General features: G+C 42.0%; 1 protein-coding gene across 2 annotated transcripts in view; it reads right to left on the bottom strand.

Annotated features, from left to right (window-relative positions):
- The window catches only part of LOC112215544 (dihydropyrimidine dehydrogenase [NADP(+)]), a 220,427-nt gene that overhangs the window by 182,746 nt on the left and 16,909 nt on the right, over positions 1–20,772 (bottom strand). The window contains exons 2-3 of one of the 2 annotated variants that reach the window (XM_024374642.2): positions 15,033–15,143; positions 252–334 (exon numbers count right to left, since the gene is read on the bottom strand). In XM_024374642.2, the coding sequence (XP_024230410.1) occupies positions 252–334; positions 15,033–15,143 (194 nt within the window). Of the gene's footprint in view, positions 1–251; positions 335–571; positions 591–15,032; positions 15,144–20,772 lie in introns of those variants that run through there. The other variant, XM_024374644.2, reaches the window with a different exon arrangement.

Consider the following 20,772-nt stretch of genomic DNA (forward strand, 5'->3'; position numbering starts at 1 on the left):
AAGGCACTGTATATATGAATTGGGTAATGTGTGACCAGTGTGTGTGTGTAATAACCACCGGCCACTAGTTTAGCCTCTGAAGGAAGAGGTTTCTCCCACTGACAAATTAATACCTCAGAGAGTACAATGCTGAATGGTGGCAATAAACTCATTCGTCCAATAATGAAGAATGACTTTTAATCCCCTCCTCCCCCTGCATCGTTGCCACATCTGTGACTGTTGCCATGGTGACCCAACGGCTGAAGCCTTACCTCATTGCTTCCCGAAGTGCTCCGCGCTCGCTCAGAGTTGTGTGTTTGATGTCATCAAAATTGTTCTCCAGCGTCACGCAGCTCTACGTGTGTGTGAAAAAGAGAGAGAGAGAGAGAGAAGGATGAGTGTTTGTTTGTTTGTCTGTTTGGTGCCTGATGCGTTTCATTGATCGTAGGGCTAATACCCTGTCTTAATCCACTTCAATACCATCGCAGCACACCAAGCTTTTAGGAAAAGAGAATCAAATGTATTCTTTATGCAAATTGCACTTTAGCTCCAAAACCCTGACTTTGTTGTGAATGAATCATCAAATACTGACATTGCAATGTTATTGGTCCAGCGGATCATTTAAACCACCGCACGTCATCACCCTCCTCTCTCTTGGGGTCGGGGTGAGCCGTTGTCATGGCATCAGCCCTATCAAATCCCCGGGACCCCTCCGGAGCGGAGATGAGCCTGGGGTAGGGGACAGACTGAGCCAAGGAGAGAGAGAGAGAGAGAGAGAGAGAAGCCTGGACGTTATTGACACGCTGACGATTAGCGAGGAAGGAACCTCTGCCCTCCTGCCGCCATCGGCCAGATAACCACTCAGCTCAGCCTAATCTCCCTCCCTCCCTTCTCAAGAAGTGTGTGTGTGCGTAGATGTGTGTGTGTTCAGACCCCACTCAGTGACCACAGGCCACAGAGTCTAATCCCTTACTCATACTCAAGAGCTGGATCATACAGGCCCGGATGTTTGTCTTTAATAACACATTCTGAACAACACAAATCAACTCTCCAACCCTGCCCACTGCCATTCAGTACCACAACAAAGCAAAGAAAGTCAGGTAGCCTCAGACCTTGCCGTGCTAAATTGTCCTCTTAGATGACATAACACCACCATACCGTGTAGTGTCTATGTATACCTGATTTGCACCATGACGGTACACAGTATCATCACTCCTCTATGAGCGACAGCCCTTACTACATAAATGGAGTGATGTTTATTTTGTATATCAGTTATGTACAAATGGTTGGATGATGGCATGGCCGTTTACGGCATTTACGTTTGTTCAGCAAACTACTTGCAAGACAAAGCCTGAGGATATCCAATTCAAATACCCATTGACTTGTAGCTCGGTTGGTTATTAAAACTATTGCTGCATTACAAGATCGATATAATCTTCGAGCTTCATCCATAAAGTGTGAAACTAATACACCTATACCAGAAGGAAGGGAAGGGATTTTATCCATAAAGATAATGATCATCTCCCTAAAGTGATTCTACTGGAATTGGTTACAACGTGAGCCCTGTGGTGGTAATGTTCACAAGCGCTAACTCGCTTATGTTCTTCGCACAAAACGAAATACGGAAGGCCTGCATTTTTACACCTAATAATTAGGAAAGCTCTTCAATTCTTATTGACACCTAATTTACATGATTGAAAACCAAAGTGCAAGTCGGTGATTTTCCCAATTGAATTCTCGTAATGTCGACACCGAAGTATTTCAATAATTCGATGGGATTAACAAATGTTTTCTTTCATTTCGTTGTTCAAACAATAAAGAAATAAAAAGGAGATGGAAATGTGTCATTATTTGCGTTGTTTGAGCGTGTCTGAATGACAAGGATATGTTTCAAAAACAATGTGTGTAAGCTATTTTTTTTTATCTGTCCTCTGGGCAAGGGATGGAATACTACATTAATAAGCCATATTCATTCAAAGGTGCTGTGAATGTGTCACTAACGCATCGGAACGTCATACCATTATGAGGGTACTAATATTGAAACTGTAAAAAAAATGTAGATCTGAGTGAAGAACTCACAAGAGTTGAGTATATTAAGGGTAGTTAAGCTATTGTTCCTTTTTTGGAAATAATTATTGATTTTCCTCATGTTAACCTTCAAGCTACCAACATAAGAGCAGAATAGTGGATTACATAAAGGGCATTGAATCTGGCATATTGTATGGCACACCACAACTTTGTCAGATATTCATTCCACTCTAGCAGCAGCACGTGCCAGTTAGCTATGAGACCTCGGGGGATTCCGATATGAAGCGGAACACAGCTATTAGCTTGTCTTGTGAGATTTATTCATTTTCATATCAGATAACGGTGATTAATCTCAGGCCATTAGGAGAGATATACCCCACCCCTCTTTATGTCTACCATAAGATTTTAAACCCCATAACATACATACCTACCTACCAACCCCCTCAAAGTTGCACTAAAACACAGGCAGAGCTATCTAAACAACAAATCCTCAAATGCAAATGTCAGACACACCTACAGTACCTACCTTTATATACCAAATAAAACACATTCCAAAATGTTAGGAGGGGAGAATATTATATTCCAATTATGTCACGGCCAATGTATTTACGCCATAAGCTTAGTGTTCTATTATACATTCAGAAGAATGAAAAGGTCCTTGGAGGGAAGAGAGAAGAGAATTACGAGGAGCTTCTATTAACATCAAATCTTAACATAATTCATTTAATCTCCCCCACCCCTCGGTAGGAGCGGCTTAGGCAGGGTAGTGCTTGTGTTGTAATACTCCATGTATCTGCTGGTTAATCCTACGATGGAAGTGGGGAGGGAGAGAGGGCCACTGCTGGGATTACCAGGGGGGTCTGTGTGTTTCAACTGATAAAGCCCATCGATCACAACCACCCCCATACATACCACTCTACAGCTCCCCGACTAACACACCTCTTTGTGTTCTCTCTCGGTCTCTCTCACACACACACACGCATGCACACACACACACAAAGTGTGCTCCACCCTAATGTGGTGCTGCAGCCTGCTGACATTTGATCAGGCAGAGAGAATCAATGTCTAGGTTGATCAGTGTCGTGTAATTATCCAGAGGTAGTCAGAGATAACGAACCAGTCGTTTACACAGTATCTGACTCACTGGCTCCACTGCTCACAACACAATGACCTGCTTTAACCCAGCCAAGACACACACACACACACACACGCGCACACACACTTTAACTCAGTCCACTGTGTCAATATTCCATCCCAGTGCCCCCTGTCGATCACCCCATGCTGGTGCATGTCTTACCAGGGACTGAGAGGATGAAGAGATCAGGGATTAAATCACTAAAGTGATGATGGAAAATATGCTCCAGTAAATATGTGTCCACATTTACCAGAGACTGTCTTATAGATTTATCTGTAAAGGATAAATGAGTGATGAATTTCCACTCGCAAAAAGTCGAAAAATGTCATGTTCAGCTCTCATCTCAACTAATCTCTCACTAACACCAAAATCAACATTAGGCCATCGCCAACAATCTGTGGGCCACATGTGGAATCCTTCCGCTCCAATGATGAAGTATACTCTTCTGTTCTCTCAAAATAAAACATGTCACATTATTTGAACTAAAACGACGAGATCGCCACACAGTTGTAACTACTAATTAGCTGAACAATAGGTGAGGCAGCACGATAAACAACTTTGGAGTCCATTTCTTTTGTTTTGATGTCTTCATATATTTCTTAATATAAATGAATCTCCTTTTTTTTCCCCGACATGCAATGCATTTAATGAACAATCTGTCTTCACACTGCAGAACTATTAGAGGCATGACCCATTTACTTTTATCACAATGTGATGGAGTGGAGCATTTGCTCCTCGTTTTACTCAATTTAAATCCCTTCAATAGTGACAAATAAACCTGGCAAAAGCACTAATGTGGTCTCATCCATAATATTGTGTGAGAAGACAATTATATCACATGTAAAGATTAGAATACAATACATCTCCTGGCAGAGAAGACCTGCTGTTAAAGATTACACCTGGCCAAAAAGACCACTGATTATGATTATGATGCTTTAGCCCTGAAGAGGTGAGACATTGGATATCATTGTCACTGAAAAAAACGTGAATGCTTCAAATTCTCAAGCAAAGATGCGTTTCCAATTTCAGCCATTCTTACATACTGTACATGATCAATATTGTTGTATAGTTCCCAATGCAATATAAATGCGTTCGACAGCCTCATGTGTTGTCTGTATTGCAGAACATCCTCAGTATCTTTAAGTGTTATTTTTTGTTGTTGGTGTACATAAATACAACTTAACTTTCAGACTAACAGAAACCTTCATTTAATTCTAAAATGTTATTCCAGTGTCTGAAAGCCTTAATTATCATTTTGGAAAAATGTCTGAGAGAAACCACCACCCTTTAACTTATGCATATCACAACAAAACAACAAAAAAGAATAATATATATATATATATAAATAAAACGAAGGCAAGATTACATTTCTTTCCTTAAGACTTTGATTGCGATCGGAATGAAAATAACCGTTTAAAAATATGCTCGTTTTTTTCTCTTTCCTTGTTTTTATTGGACCTTGACTGTGACCGGGGTACTGAGTGATGATTATGAAAGGCAATTTAAGACATTTAACGAATTCCAGACAGGATTCACTTATGGTAGATTTTTTGCCCTCTTCGCTTTCATCGTGTCTCATTAAAGCAATTACCTTCAGATGCCTAATAAACCTCCCAGAAGCCTTTTCTGACACTCAAGCAGATAGAGAGAGAGAGAGGGGTGTGGAGGAGAGAGCGAGAGAGAGAGATGTGGAGAGAGAGAGAGAGAGAGAGAGAGAGAGAGAGAGAGAGAGAGAGAGAGAGAGTGGAGGAGAGACAGGGGTGTGGAGAGAGAGGAGACAGCGACAGAAGAGAAAGAAAAAGAGGCCGATACAAAAGAGAGAAGAGAGGAGAGAGGAGAGAGAGAGGCACCAAAGCAGTCTTCAGACCAGAGAAAGAACACAGAGGAGCATTACGAGGATAGGAGGATAGGAGGATAGAGCACATTTACTCTCTCTCTGCCTAACTCACTGGTATCACAAAGCAGAAAGATAGTAGTGAGTCTGGATCGGTCTGACTTTGAGTGCTTAATGCCCAGATATCATGGAAGACTGCCCTGCAGTATCGCTCCGTGGATTAGTAAGGGGGCTATTACACCGCAAATAGGTAGGGAACCCCTTCAAAGATCCCCTTTACTGACATAAACTTGCATCCCTCAATATCCTAGCCATACATTAGGACGCTATATGGATGAAGGCTCTTCATAGATCCACCTCTAAATAATGGGTGGGTCTCAAATTACACCCTATTCCATGTATAGTGCATTGCTTTTGACCAGGAACACATCGGACTCTGGTCAGAAGAAGTGCATCAAATCAAAGTGTATTTGTCATGTGCGCCGAATACAACAGACCTTACAGTGAAATGCTTACTTACAGGCTCTAACCAATAGTGCAAAAAAGAAATAAAAACAACAGTAAAAAGACACTGAAAAATAACAGTAGCGAGGCTATATACAGTAGCGAGGCTATAACAGTCATATAGGGGAGGTACGCGCAATGCCGTCAGGGGTAGGCCAAATGAAAATGTGATTCACATTTTTTTTTTTTTATAATATCTACATATATATTTTTTTTCACATTTTCAAACAGTCCATTTATTTTGGGTGAGGTTTTTTCCTCACCTGAGTAACCTCCTTTCACTGCCAAAATTAAAATTAAACCATCTAGAGTTCAGCAAAATAACAACACAATGTCATATACAGGTAGTCTAGTCAAATAATTAACATCCAATCACATTAATCGTTACCTTCTCACGGGAATTCCACTAACAGTCCGTATGTAGCCAAACGTAGATGCTGCTCATTCCGTTTGCTCGAAAATTGATAAATATTTAAAAGAAAGTAAGAACTGTGTCCATTGAGACACATACCAGCTCTACTGGTAGTACTGCTACTACCAGCAGTACTACACCTGCACCAGTCGACGACACAAGTTGCTCTGCTTTCACGAGCACATCCAATGCTAGCGTCAGAAATTCTACATTTGTTGCTAGCCCAGCTAGCATGGACACTGACCGTTGTGAATCTGATGCAGCCGAAGATCTACTGCCCCATTACCCGGGAAAGCACCGAACAGACAGGGACATTGGCCCATTGAAGAGGCGCAAATATGATGAGAACTACATTGATTTGGGGTTCACTTATATTGGGAGTAGTGCCTTTCCTCAGCCACTGTGTGCAAAAGTACTCTCACAACTCAAAGAAACCTTCACTCTTGCGTAGACATTTAGAAACAAAACGTGCCAATTCGAAAAATAAGCTACAGGAGTTTTTGGAGCGAGAATTCAGACATGTATATAAGCAACAGATAGTATTAATAAGAAGGGGCTAGAAGCGTCTTATATGGTGATTTACTAAGTGGCTACGTCAGGCAAGCCCCATACTATTGTGGAGGACTTAATTCTTCCTGCTACCATGGATAGGGCTGGGACATTGCTGGGGGAAAAGGCCCCAAAAAACTATACAGATAATGCCTCCATCAAACAACACTGTTTCACGACGCATCAGTGACCTGACAGGAGAAGTTTTGAAACAATTACTGCTTTGCATACAAGCCAAATCAAATCAAATTTTATTTGTCACATACACATGGTTAGCAGATGTTAATGCGAGTGTAGCGAAATGCTTGTGCTTCTAGTTCCGACAATGCAGTAATAACCAACAAGTAATCTAGCTAACAATTCCAAAACTACTACCTTATAGACACAAGTGTAAGGGGATAAAGAATATGTACATAAAGATATATGAGTGAGTGATGGTACAGAGCGGCATAGGCAAGATACAGTAGATGGTATTGAGTGCAGTATATACATATGAGATGAGTATGTAAACAAAGTGGCGTAGTTAAAGTGGCTAGTGATACATGTATTACATAAAGATGCAGTAGATGATATAGGGTATGTAAACATTATATTAGGTAGCATTGTTTAAAGTGGCTAGTGATGTATTTTACATCATTTCTCATCAATTCCCATTATTAAAGTGGCTGGAGTTGAGTCAGTGTGTTGGCAGCAGCCACTCAATGTTAGTGGTGGCTGTTTAACAGTCTGATGGCCTTGAGATAGAAGCTGTTTTTCAGTCTCTCGGTCCCTGCTTTGATGCACCTGTACTGACCTCGCCTTCTGGATGATAGCGGGGTGAACAGGCAGTGGCTCGGGTGGTTGTTGTCCTTGATGATATTTATGGCCTTCCTGTGACATCGGGTGGTGTAGGTGTCCTGGAGGGCAGGTAGTTTGCCCCCGGTGATGCGTTGTGCAGACCTCACTACCCTCTGGAGAGCCTTACGGTTGTGGGCGGAGCAGTTGCTGTACCAGGCGGTGATACAGCCCGACAGGATGCTCTCGATTGTGCATCTGTAGAAGTTTGTGAGTGCTTTTGGTGACAAGCCGAATTTCTTCAACCTCCTGAGGTTGAAGAGGCGCTGCTGCACCTTCTTCACAATGCTGTCTGTGTGGGTGGACCAATTCAGTTTGTCTGTGATGTGTACGCCGAGGAACTTAAAACTTACTACCCTCTCCACTACTGTCCCATCGATGAGGATAGAGGGGTGCTCCCTCTGCTGATTCCTGAAGTCCACAATCATCTCTTTAGTTTTGTTGACGTTGAGTGTGAGGTTATTTTCCTGACACCACACTCCGAGGGCCCTCACCTCCTCCCTGTAGGCCGTCTCGTCGTTGTTGGTAATCAAGCCTACCACTGTTGTGTCGTCCGCAAACTTGATGATTGAGTTGGAGGCGTGCGTGGCCACGCAGTCGTGGGTGAACAGGGAGTACAGGAGAGGGCTCAGAACGCACCCTTGTGGGGCCCCAGTGTTGAGGATCAGCGGGGTGGAAATGTTGTTGCCTACCCTCACCACCTGGGGACGGCCCGTCAGGAAGTCCAGTACCCAGTTGCACAGGGCGGGGTCGAGACCCAGGGTCTCGAGCTTGATGACGAGCTTGGAGGGCACTATGGTGTTAAATGCTGAGCTGTAGTCGATGAACAGCATTCTCACATAGGTATTCCTCTTGTCCAGATGGGTTAGGGCAGTGTGCAGTGTGGTTGAGATTGCATCGTCTGTGGACCTATTTGGGCGGTAAGCAAATTGGAGTGGGTCTAGGGTGCCAGGTAGGGTGGAGGTGATATGGTCCTTGACTAGTCTCTCAAAGCACTTCATGATGACGGAAGTGAGTGCTACGGGGCGGTAGTCGTTTAGCTCAGTTACCTTAGCTTTCTTGGGAACAGGAACAATGGTGGCCCTCTTGAAGCATGTGGGGACAACAGACTGGGATAGGGATTGATTGAATATGTCCGTAAACACACCAGCCAGCTGGTCTGCGCATGCTCTGAGGGCGAGGCTGGGGATGCCGTCTGGGCCTGCAGCCTTGCGAGGGTTGACACGTTTAAATGTTTTCCTCACGTCGGCTGCAGTGAAGGAGAGTGTGCATGTTTTGCAGGCCGTGTCAGTGGCACTGTATTGTCCTCAAAGCGGGCAAAAAAGTTATTTAGTCTGCCTGGGAGCAAGACATCCTGGTCCGTGACTGGGCTGGTTTTCTTTTTGTAATCCGTGATTGACTGTAGACCCTAACACATACCTCTTGTGTCTGAGCCGTTGAATTGAGATTCTACTTTGTCTCTATACTGACGCTTAGCTTGTTTGATTGCCTTGCGGAGGGAATAGTTACACTGTTTGTATTCGGTCATATTTCCGGTCACCTTGCCCTGATTAAAAGCAGTGGTTCGGGCTTTCAGTTTCACGCGAATGCTGCCATCAATCCACGGTTTCTGGTTTGGGAATGTTTTAATCGTTGCTATGGGAACGACATCTTCAACGCACATTCTAATGAACTTGCTCACCGAATCAGCGTGTTCGTCAATGTTGTTGTCTGACGCAATACGAAACATATCCCAGTCCACGTGATGGAAGCAGTCTTGGAGTGTGGAATCAGATTGGTCGGACCAGCGTTGAACAGACCTCAGCGCGGGAGCTTCTTGTTTTAGTTTCTGTCTGTAGGCAGGGATCAACAAAATGGAGTCGTGGTCAGCTTTTCCGAAAGGAGGGCGGGGCAGGGCCTTATATGCGTCGCGGAAGTTAGAATAGCAGTGATCCAAGGTTTTTCCAGCCCTGGTTGCGCAATCGATATGCTGATAAAATTTAGGGAGTCTTGTTTTCAGATTAGCCTTGTTAAAATCCCCAGCTACAATGAATGCAGCCTCCGGATAAATGGATTCCAGTTTGCAAAGAGTCAAATAAAGTTTGTTCAGAGCCATCGATGTGTCTGCTTGGGGGGTAATATATACGGCTGTGATTATAATCGAAGAGAATTCCCTTGGTAGATAATGTGGTCGACATTTGATTGTGAGGAATTCTAAATCAGGTGAACAGAAGGACTTGAGTACCTGTATGTTGTTATGATCACACCACGTCACGTTAACCATGAATCATACGCCCCCGCCCCTCTTCTTACCAGAAAGATGTTTGTTTCTGTCTGTGCGATGGGTGGAGAAACCAGTGAATTCTATGCATTACAGCTGGTTGAGTCAACAGACATGGCGGGCCTGGTACAGCTCCTGGTATACGTCCATTACGTTTATGGGGGAGGGTCAATTAAGGAAAACGTCCTCTTCTGCAAACCACTGGAAACCAGGACAACATGAGAGGATATTTTAACAACCACTGGAAACCAGGACAACATGAGAGGATATTTTTAAAGTACTGGACAGCTTTGTGACATCAAATGGACTTTGGTGGTCAAGATGTGTTGGTATCTGTACTGATGGCACAAAAGCCATGACAGGAAGACATGGTGGAGTGGTAATGTGCGTGCAAGCAGTTGCTCCCGACGCCACTTGGATACACTGCAGCATCCACCAAGAGGCTCTTGCTGCAAGGGAATGCTTGATAGCTTGAACGGCATTTTGGACACTACAGTAAAAATGGTTAACATTGTTAAAGCAAGGCCCCTGAACTCTCGTGTATTTTCTGCACTTTGCAATAATATGGGTAATGACCACGTAACACTTTTACAACATACAAAAGTGAGCTGGTTAACAAGGGGCAAAGTATTGATGCGTTTTTTAAAACTGAGAGACGGGCTTAAAGTTTTCTTTACTGACCATCATTTTCGCTTGTCTGACCGCTTGCATGATGACGAGTTTCTCACACGACTGGCTTATCTGGGTGATGTTTTTTCTCACCTGAATGATCTGAATGTAGGATTACAGGAGGATCTGAGCAGCTAAACGATCGCTGCAGCTGTACATAGTCCATCGGTAAATAGCCCACCCAATTTTACCTACCTCATCCCCATACTGTTTATATTTATTTACTTTTCTGCTCTTTTGCACACCAATATCTCTACCTGTACATGACCATCTGATCATTTATCACTCCAGTGTTAATCTGCTAAATTGTAATTATCCACCTACCTCATGCCTTTTGCACACAATGTATATAGACTCTCTTTTTTTCTACTGTGTTATTGACTTGTTAATTGTTTACTCCATGTGTAACTCTGTGTTGTCTGTTCACACTGCTATGCTTTATTTTGGCCAGGTCGCAGTTGCAAATGAGAACTTGTTCTCAACTAGCCTACCTGGTTAAATAAAGGTGAAATAAAAAATAAAAATAAAAAAAATACAGGGACTCTCCGCAACTATATTCAGTGTGCGGGACAAAATTGAGGCTATGATTAAGAAGTTGGAGCTCTTCTCTGTCTGCATTAAGAAGGACAACACACAGGTCTTTCCATCATTGTATGATTTCTTTGTGTGCAAATGAACTCAAGCTAATAGACAATGTCAAATTTGATATAGCGAAGCACCGGAGTTGGGTGCGCAATTACGCAGGTACTTTCCCGAAACGGATGAACAAACAACTGGATTCGTTATCCCTTTCATGCCCTGCCTCCAGTCCACTTACCGATATCTGAACAAGAGAGCCTCATCGAAATTGCAACAAGCGGTTCTGTGAAAATTGTATTTAAATCAGAAGCCACTGCCAGATTTCTGGATTGGGCTGCGCTCAGACTATCCTGTCTTGTCAAATCACACTGTTAAGACACTGATGCCCTTTGCAACCACGTACCTATGTAAGAGTGGATTCTCGGCCCTCACTAGCATGATAACTAAATACAGGCAGAAAAAGACGCTCTCCAATACAACCCAACATTGCAGAGTTATGTGCATCCTTTCAAGCACACCCTTCTCTTTCACCTGTGGTGAATTATTCACCATTTTTCATTAACCTCTTATGGTTGGCATCAGTGGAAATACTAAAAACTAAAAAATACTAAAAATACAACTTCGTAACATTAAACATTCTTGAAAATGCAAGTGTCTTACACCCTTCAAAAGATTAGAATCTTGGTAATCAAACTACGTTTTCCAATTCAAAAAGCTATTACAGAGAACAAATACCATGCTTTTGTTTGAGAAAAGCAATCAACAACAGAAACATTTTCCGCAATGACAATTTTTACACATTCACATCTGAAGGTAAAATTATGACTTACATTCTGATATCTTGCTCTTATTTCTCTTCCTGAGGGTCCCAGTGATCAAATGAAGTGCTGTTTTCTTTGATAAAATCCATTTTATAGCCTAAATCTAAACATTTTGTAAACCGTTTGTGCCATGAATTCCATCTCTATAATTTTTTTACGGAGCATTCGATGTGATTACACACAGTAAACAATCGTTTATCTAGTCATGATTGGTTTCAGTGCATTCCTCTGGATGTTTGCAACACAGCCAAACGTCATAGTTTTTTTTTGCGGGGAGTATTGACCGAAGTGAACTGATTTGAAGACAACGAGCACCAATAATTTTAGGGAAGCTTCATTGATTGACTATATTTCTGCCCAATGATCACTGATCGTCTTGAAATCTAGCTGGGTAGATAGCCAATGAGCTGAGGTAAACACCAGTATGTAATGGTTTTGGGTTGGAACCCCATTCCCTGTTTGTAATCACACGCGTAAGAAACTCCATTCTCGCCTTGACGATCAGAGGAGTTGCTGTGAGGCTTTTTACGCGCAGCTGTATTTCGGAAATTTGTATTTTCAACGATTTCATTGAAGATATCATGGCGAATAAATCAGGAAAAGCGAAGTCAAAGTCTAAAGTGAAAGTGAAAAAGTGAAAGTGAGACAGATTTTTTGTTTGCGGAATCTTTGAGTGTTATGATTCAAACAGGAACTGAGGAGCTGGTTCTGCAAGGACAGGACGTACTTCTGGACGGGTAATTGCTAATGCCGTTTTATGAAATATAAATGTGTGTGTATATATATATATATATATATATATATTTCCCCCCCCCCATGTCAGATTATATTTTCCATGTTTTTATTCAAATGGAATGGAGTAGAATAGCAAACACACACATGGCCACTGCGCCTGCTACTCCTCTCCATTTCCATATGAAATAGCCATTGGGTGTTGTTCAGGAGAGGGCAGGCCCACAACAATGGCCAGAGTTGAATGGAACAGCACTTCACCTTAGTGACTGTTCCCTCTGCTCTATACAATACATATCTGTTTATGTTATGTGATGATAAAAGGCTCATACAATACAAATATTTGTTTTATGTTTTCTTTCACAGTGATAACGACTCTGACTGGGAGCCCCCGGTGCCAAGCTGCCCGCTCTACCTCTGCCCCCAGTGGTTTTCATATGCCACAGTTCATTACTGCAGGCATGACTATGCCTCAGGGCCAAAAGGGCACAGCATGTAGGCGTCGTTGTGTTCTGTGTCGCATGAACTGCACCACTTGTTAATTTTGTCTCTGCTTTACATCAGAAAGAGACTGCTATGGGACATGGCACAGGCAGCAAAATATTGTGTCGAGGACTTCCAAAGGGTGTACTGTTTTTTTTTTATTTTTTTTTTCAAATATTTTTTTTAACATTTTTTTTGTGTGTGTGTGTTAGAATTGCTTTTTGATATGTTGTATATAGTTATTTGCACTGTTGTATATAGTTATAGGTCATTTCACCAATTCGGCCAATTTGGGCAACTTGTGTGGGACACCTGGGTGACTTCATGCTAAATGTCATGTAGCTCACCCATTCCTGAAGTTATCAGCCTGACACTTTGCACACCTACAGTTGCCCTCTTGTGTTATCCATCCAAATTATCTCCAGCATTTTATCTGACTGTGTGGCTATTCTAGTACATGTGAAAGATGAAGCTACAACAATAAAAAACAGAAAACGTATGCTCTTTCTTTCTCTTTTCTTCCACCAGATCTACTGTGTTATAATCTCCTACATTCAATTAACATTTCCACAAACTTCAAAATGTTTCCATTCAAATGATACCAAGAATATGCATATCCTTGCCTCTGGGGCTGAGCTACAGGCAGTTAGATTAGGGTATGTCTTCAGGCGGAAATTGAGAACAAAGGAATGCAGCCATAACAGGTTTAACAAATAAGGTTTTATATGTAAGATGGCTAAGTAAAGAGCACAAATATTGATTATTATTATATTTATGCCCTGGTCCTATAAGAGCTCTTTGTCACTTCCAATGAGCCGGGTTGTGACAAACTCACACTCATTCTTATGTTTAATAAATGTATCATATTGTGTGTGTGGCAGGCTTACAATGATGGCAAAAAACAACATTTGAGAGTATGCTGACCCTGGTGCTAGAGGGAGTACGCAGCTGGAGGTTGAATGTTTGAAGGGGTACGGGACTATAAAAAGTTTGGGAACCACTGATAGAGGGAATAGAGTGACATTTGGGATGCACATAATGTTTGTGACCTCTATCGCATCCGTCCTGACCCCCAGAACACTTATAAGGATGCCCCAGGTTCTGAACAAACTTTTTAATTAAAATGGGCATCGTTCTTGCCCTTCACAAGCGGATAAATAGGTTACATAGAATCGCTCTATACCCTATCGTTAAAAGAAATCAAAGAGAGCTATGGACTATAATGGTTTAGCAGTAGAAGGGTGTTTCGATGGAAGAGGGATCAGGGAGAATGCTGTGTGTTGCCAAAACACTTTCAGTTAGATGGTTGACGCCTTGCTTTGTTACTTTGATAAAGATATGACAACATTCATCAAATTAACCTAAAATACTTCATCCAAATATTTACTCATGATTATAGTAGACCAATAGACTGTATGCTTGGTTATTTCAGATAAAGAACTTCACCAATCCATGAACATAAATGTGTGCATAGGTTCTGGATATACGCATATACGCCATATGTTCTAACTATTAAGCTTTTCAACATTACATAAAGTGGAGAATCCATCACCATTGATTAGCGTGATGAATTAGCTGGTTGTACTTAGGCACAGAGCAGTCAGCAGGGAGAGAGAATAATCTCTCCTACAAAACATCTTCAATTTATTTTGTGTATAAATCAGACACACACACGAACACAGACACGCACATGCATGTGCACACACACACCACTGTCACAAGCACACGTACACTCACTCTCAAACACATACACACACACACACACACACAGACAGAGTGTCGTATCAGTTCCCTTCAAGGACAGACGAGGGACTGCAGCCACCTGCCAAAAAACAAACCATGAGGCTGGTCTTAGGAGATATTCTCTGAGACTTTGACAGCATGTGCCTGGAATCCTAAGATAATTGTGTTTGTGTGTGTGTTTTGTGTTTGCTTGTGTGCGACAGGGACGTGACAGTGAAGTGTGTGTGCGTGTGTGTGTGTGTGTTATCTTGTCAGGGTGTCCGGGACACAGCTGCGGACATTGACATAAGTCCAAGCAAAGGTTAAAAAACAGCTACCAGAGATAACCTCGTCAGACGAGGTGGGGATCCAAGAAAAACACGGTTCTCTAAATTTGGAACCAGTACAACATCTACGACAGTCATATGTCTTGTTTGGTGTGTGTGCGTATGTGTGTGATGGGGGGTTCAGGGTTAGGGAGCTCTACTCACATCACAGCCTTTCTCTGGGTTTCTTTTCCAGTGCTTCTTCTCTACTTTCTTAGCAGAGGTGGAGCAGATATCAGCATGGCTCTTCACCCGGGGGTTCAGGGCCAGGATATTCTGATAACAGAGGGAGAAGGGGGGGTGAGAGAAAAAGTCAACTTTACAGTAAAACAGAGCAGGGGGGGACTATTTATACCTCAAAAGTAAAATATGCATGTCAGTTGTATCACAAAACATAGCCGGAAATTGATGGTTTTCCTAGAAAACAGTTTAGATGGTTATCCTAGAAAACAGTTAGCTAAAATCCCTGTTAAGAGGTTGAAATAGTCCTTATGGTCTAAATACTCTATTTTTCAGGAATTCCCTTTTTCCAGTAGCAATAAATATCAATTAATTCACTAAGAATATATTATTTTACCTGTACGTTTCCCAAAACAAATCAGAAATGTGCATTGCATATAAGGAGGTTTTCATTGTTCTACATTCAGGGTAGCAGTTGTCCCATGGGCATTTCCACGGTAACAGAGTGATGCGGAGACTCAGATTTTTCACTTTAAGATGTATGTCAAACAAAAACCAATGACTGCAAAGTTAAACAAACCATATAACTATAGGCACAAGGACTACTTCTAACAATTTCCACAGAAAACGTTACAAAAACAAATGTCCTTGAAGAACAGTACAGATGCAAAGTCTGGTAATAGAAGGACGGTTTTACATTTTAGTCATTTAGCAGATGCTCTTATCCAGAACGACTTTCAGGAGCAATTCGATTTAAGTGCCTTGCTCAAGGGCACATTGACAGATTTCTCACCTAGACGGCTCAGGGATTCAAACCAGCGACCTTTAACTGGTCCAACACTCAAAGCTAGACTACCTGCCGGGTTTGTGCTATTGGTGCCATTCTGTTACCAAATTTCCAAAACACCATCTTCACACGTGACAACAAAACCGTCAGTCATGTAACCTTCCATTACAATCAACTCCCCCCCCACCCTGCATTACCACTGATCAGCAATCATGAGCCTCTTCACTGTATTCATTATGAATGCAACACACACTCCAGTTTAAGCAGTGCACAGTAGAGCATAGCGCATCCATGAAACATCATTCATAAAGATCGGGATACTGGGAAGACCGCAGGGACTTGGATTCTAAACACCGTGTGTGGATATGAGGATGTAAAGCAGCTCTAGGGATTCAGATTACTGCATACTGTTTTCACAGTAACTACAGAGTTGATACATACTGTGATATGAGGTTGTCTGTGCTCTTTAAAATGTCCTTTAAACCAAATCATGTCTGTTCCAGGTGCATAAGTATTAAAATGGGAACACTGGCGAAGATGGAGATCCGCACACTTTCGAAAGAGAGAAATACATCTAGAAACGGAGGCTTAAATGCAAAAATAGAGGTGTTTTATTGGGACATTGTGAAGCCCAAAATGTTGATTGTGCAGAAAAGTGAAAGGTGAAAAACAAAACAAACGTCTCGGCATCAAGCCATCATCAGAGTGAATCGTGAACGCACAAACTAGGCTTCTATTTGAGGTTGTATACAGTATGTCACATGATCTAGTGAGGAAATCTATACATTCAAACAAGTAAATAGTACAATAGCATGATTAAAGTACAATACAATGCCTTTATTTTTGCATTTAAGCCTCCGTTTTGGATTTATTCCCCTTTTTTCGACAGTGTATGGGTCTACATATTTTCCTTGGGACATATTGATAAATCAATTGGAGTATGTTGGCAGCCAGTGTTTGCTTTGGGGGGCAAGAATATGCCTTGTAAAATCTGAAGGTATACGTTCAGACGACTGGTTATCAAATGCTTCTGCTGTCTTATGTCAGGTGTATCCCCCAGACCTAGCAGCTAGCTCTCCACCACTGAAGGTTTAAATGAGTTTTGGGAGCAGATTTGTACCTATTTCTCTAGGTACTGTGCAGATGGTTTGGAGAACATATTATTTCCCCCCTCTGTTTCCTTGGTGCAAACATCACTTTAGCATTGCCCCCCCGATTGATGCAAATGCTGAGCATAAAACATTCAAAGTGCATCTGAGTAGCATTTTGTGTATATCCACCATGGACTCATCCCCCCCCCTTTCGCAACAAAAGTAGCAGCATCCAACCTCAATTAGTGTCCCACAAGCTATGTGACAAGACATTAAGCTTTTTCTTTTCATATTTTCACAGTAGGTGGAAGGGAAAAGACGGTTTCATATGGAGGTACGGGGGTGTTATTGTAAAAGGCCAGGCCTGGGCCTAACATAACCTGTGTCTCTTTCCCTACTGTGGTAGTCATGCTAAATGAAATGTCACACTTTATGCAACACCAGAAATCTTCCTATTAATTCTTTCATTTCACACCTAATAAAGTGTAGTTACACCGTTGCGTTTCTTATTTTATTGTCTGTTGAGGCCTGTGGGACTATTTCTTCCATTGTGTGGTCTAGATAAAGCAACAATGCAGTGGTACATGCTCGAGGTAAACCAATAAGGACCGAAAGGTACAAATATTCTGACAGCGGAGACAAGTCTCCTGGGATCCGTTAGGAACAAATGATGTTTTGACAGCATGAACATAACAATAAAGATATGATTTAACCGTCTGTATCTTATTAAAATAGTTATGTTTATATTATATCCACCCTTTACAACTATAACGTGTCAGAACTGCTTTGATCTAGAAGCATTAGATTGGCCATAACTTAGAACGCATGGCAGTTGGGTTTGAAGTGGTTCCAAAAGATTTGGAACAAACACACATAATTAGTACTTGACACCCAGAGGAGAAGCAGGACAAAAAGGCGGGAGAGTAAACTGCCATAGAATGAATTAACAAACGTTCTTGTGAACAATAACCTAACCAGGTTAGCAAGAATCTGACAAGCCAGAAACAGTGCACTACCAAACATGCATTAGAGAGAAAACGTTTAAACATTACGTTTTTTTTTCTAGTTATAAGGTCAATGTAAAACATTGTGAAATGCTTCCACATTAAAACACAACATACTAGATTCAACAACTGGGACTCTCGTATCACCAGAAATGTTTACATGCCTAAACTGTTTGGGTCTCCAACATGATGTATTAAACAGAGCGACAGAAAGAAATATCAGGATTAACAAAAACAACATATCGTATAACCATGTCTTCAATGTTAAATAGACCCTCCCTCACTGCATATAGACCTGTCTCAGTGTTTGTATCTCCAGCAGAGAACCCCATTTACAGCCCTGTATTGACCTGGTCTCCTCAAGTGGAAAATGTACAAGAGAAACAGATCCATGGCAGTCAGATCCAGGCAGGGTTGCAGGAAACACTAACCATGTTTGACAGGGGCTAATCTACTGTGGTTGCTAAATGGTTAAATGAAGAATAAAAACAGGGAAATGGATACTAGGCAGGGTTAATCCTATGGTGTTTAAATCTAGATTGAGTGAAGCAGGGTAGTGTTCAGTAAGGCACACCGTAGCAAAATGCTCTGCAACATAAACGAACACTGGGTGTTCTTACTGGTTCAGTGTAGTATTTAAATAGTATTAAATAGTTTTCCCTACAGCACACAACCCAGATGCCCTGGCCTGCACCATAGAAAAGCAGAGTTCTCATTGCCATAGCTGACCATAGCAAAAACTAGGTTAACAACATGCATCCCTGTGAATGGACCCGCAGCAGGGTTTAACATATGTATCATCCCTCAATAAATACACAGTTGATGCTATTAGTATGCTGCTATAGGATTTTCTCTGCGAAGTCAAATGTTACACATCTGGGCCAGTAGGATCAATAACGCTTACAAGAGGACTAGGCATTCATACATACACTAGACTTAGATCAATACCTACTAGGCCTAAACACCAGAGATAGTCCCTAAGATATCAGGTGTTTTTACACGTCCTCGTATTCACAGTGGTTCTACATGTAACTAAAACAGTCAGACAGAGCGTACCACTACTGTTTAAAGTAAACTGGCAATGCTGCTCAGTACTTGTATCCATTAAGATCACATCCTAAAAGACTCATGATCACGTCAAGTGTGTGTTAGAATGTGTGCACGCATGCGCCGTGTGTGTCACCCAAACACCCGGTGTCTACACAACACAAGAGAACACCTCCCCTACTGTTTGTGCGACCTTTCTCACTGCAGGGTAGTTACTGGGGACCTGCTTCCACGCTAAACGCACTCTGCACAGAAGGCCTCGTCTAAACCAAGGAACCAAGGCCCATCTGTGAGTGTTGGCTGCATCAGTACGCATGTGTCCGCTGGGGAGGAAGAGAAGGCTGCCTGGCCTGCCTGCGTGTGTCTGGCTTTCACACTCTACACTGATCACACTGGGCCCCAAACAGATGGAAGATCAATAAAGTGCCCGGGCCAGGCAGAACGGCCGGTGGTATGCAAACGCAGACCGAGCCCTCAGAGGAAATCAACCAGGGTGCGAGGGAGGTGAGGAAAGAGGGCGGGGGTATATGATGGACACAGGGAATGGGCAAATCACAAACTGGAAGCAGTGATTAACATGGTGGGCTGAGTGAGGACCTGAGAAGCACAAGCTAAGACTTGGAGGCATGAGACATGAGCCCTATACTATGAATGTAGTTAGAGGAGTTAGCGAGGTAACTTTGGTCAACTCTAAGTTCAACTTTGGATAACCGGTACCGCAAATGTGGCTCACACTTTAGCCTGCAACGAATCCTTCAGATCTAACTAGCTACGGGTTAGGCTAACTCAGGGCTCACTACATTTGTCCTGGATGAAGTGTCTGAGCTGCGAGTTGACGACCAATGAAATGATTCCCTCAATCTTGCAAAGATTGCATCATCATCCTCTTCATTTGAAGAAGACAACTGATTAAATATTGTATTTTTCAAATGTGTTTTTGGATGTATATTTTTTAAATTATTAAATACCTATCACATTACACATTTAGTAACAACAGGTGTCTGTGCATTAATAAGCACAAAATAAAGACTGCACTTCTAAACTGAATTTCCAAGAAACCTGGTCTTCCATTTTGATTTAGGCACAGGTGAAAATGTGGCACGGACTTACCAATGGATTGATGTTTTAGCATCGTCTCAATGAAGAGTTTGGTATTCGACGAGCCACGTGCGACATGCATCCACAGTTAAAAACCTGCTAGAGTTAGCGACAGGCGGACGAGCAATATCCACCGTCGTAGTACGGATCAAGTCTATACTGGAATGGAAAGCTAACTGAAGCTAGCTAGCTTTAGAAAACCCTGAGTAGATCTAGCTTGCTCCGTAGTATACCCCTAGGGAGGCAGAGGGAGATACAGAACAGCTACTCGCTAACCCACCACAGTATCAGACACCAAAGAACTGTGTAGGATATACTAGCTAGCTATACTATGTACTAAGACAGGGACAATCCATGTGCTATGCAATACATGGAAGCAGTCACGGTCCACTTTGTATTCTGGTAACCATAGTAGTTTGGCTCAAATTATATTCTAATAACCATAGTAGTCTCATCGTCATAAAACTGCTTTAAAAATCTTTAAAAAGGCCATGTTTCATAAAAAATATATATACAGCGGACTCCAAAATTACTGGCACCCTTGACTGGCAATGTACAAACAATACTTTAAAAAATAAAAACAATATAATTATAGAGAAACTCAAAATACCAACAAATACTGTACTTCATTAATGTTTCAATGGAACCAACCAAAATCATACAATTATTTAATGAATACAAAATAAATTTCACCAAAA

This window comes from Oncorhynchus tshawytscha, linkage group LG16 (genome assembly GCF_018296145.1).
Source record: "Oncorhynchus tshawytscha isolate Ot180627B linkage group LG16, Otsh_v2.0, whole genome shotgun sequence".
NCBI lineage: Eukaryota > Metazoa > Chordata > Actinopteri > Salmoniformes > Salmonidae > Oncorhynchus > Oncorhynchus tshawytscha.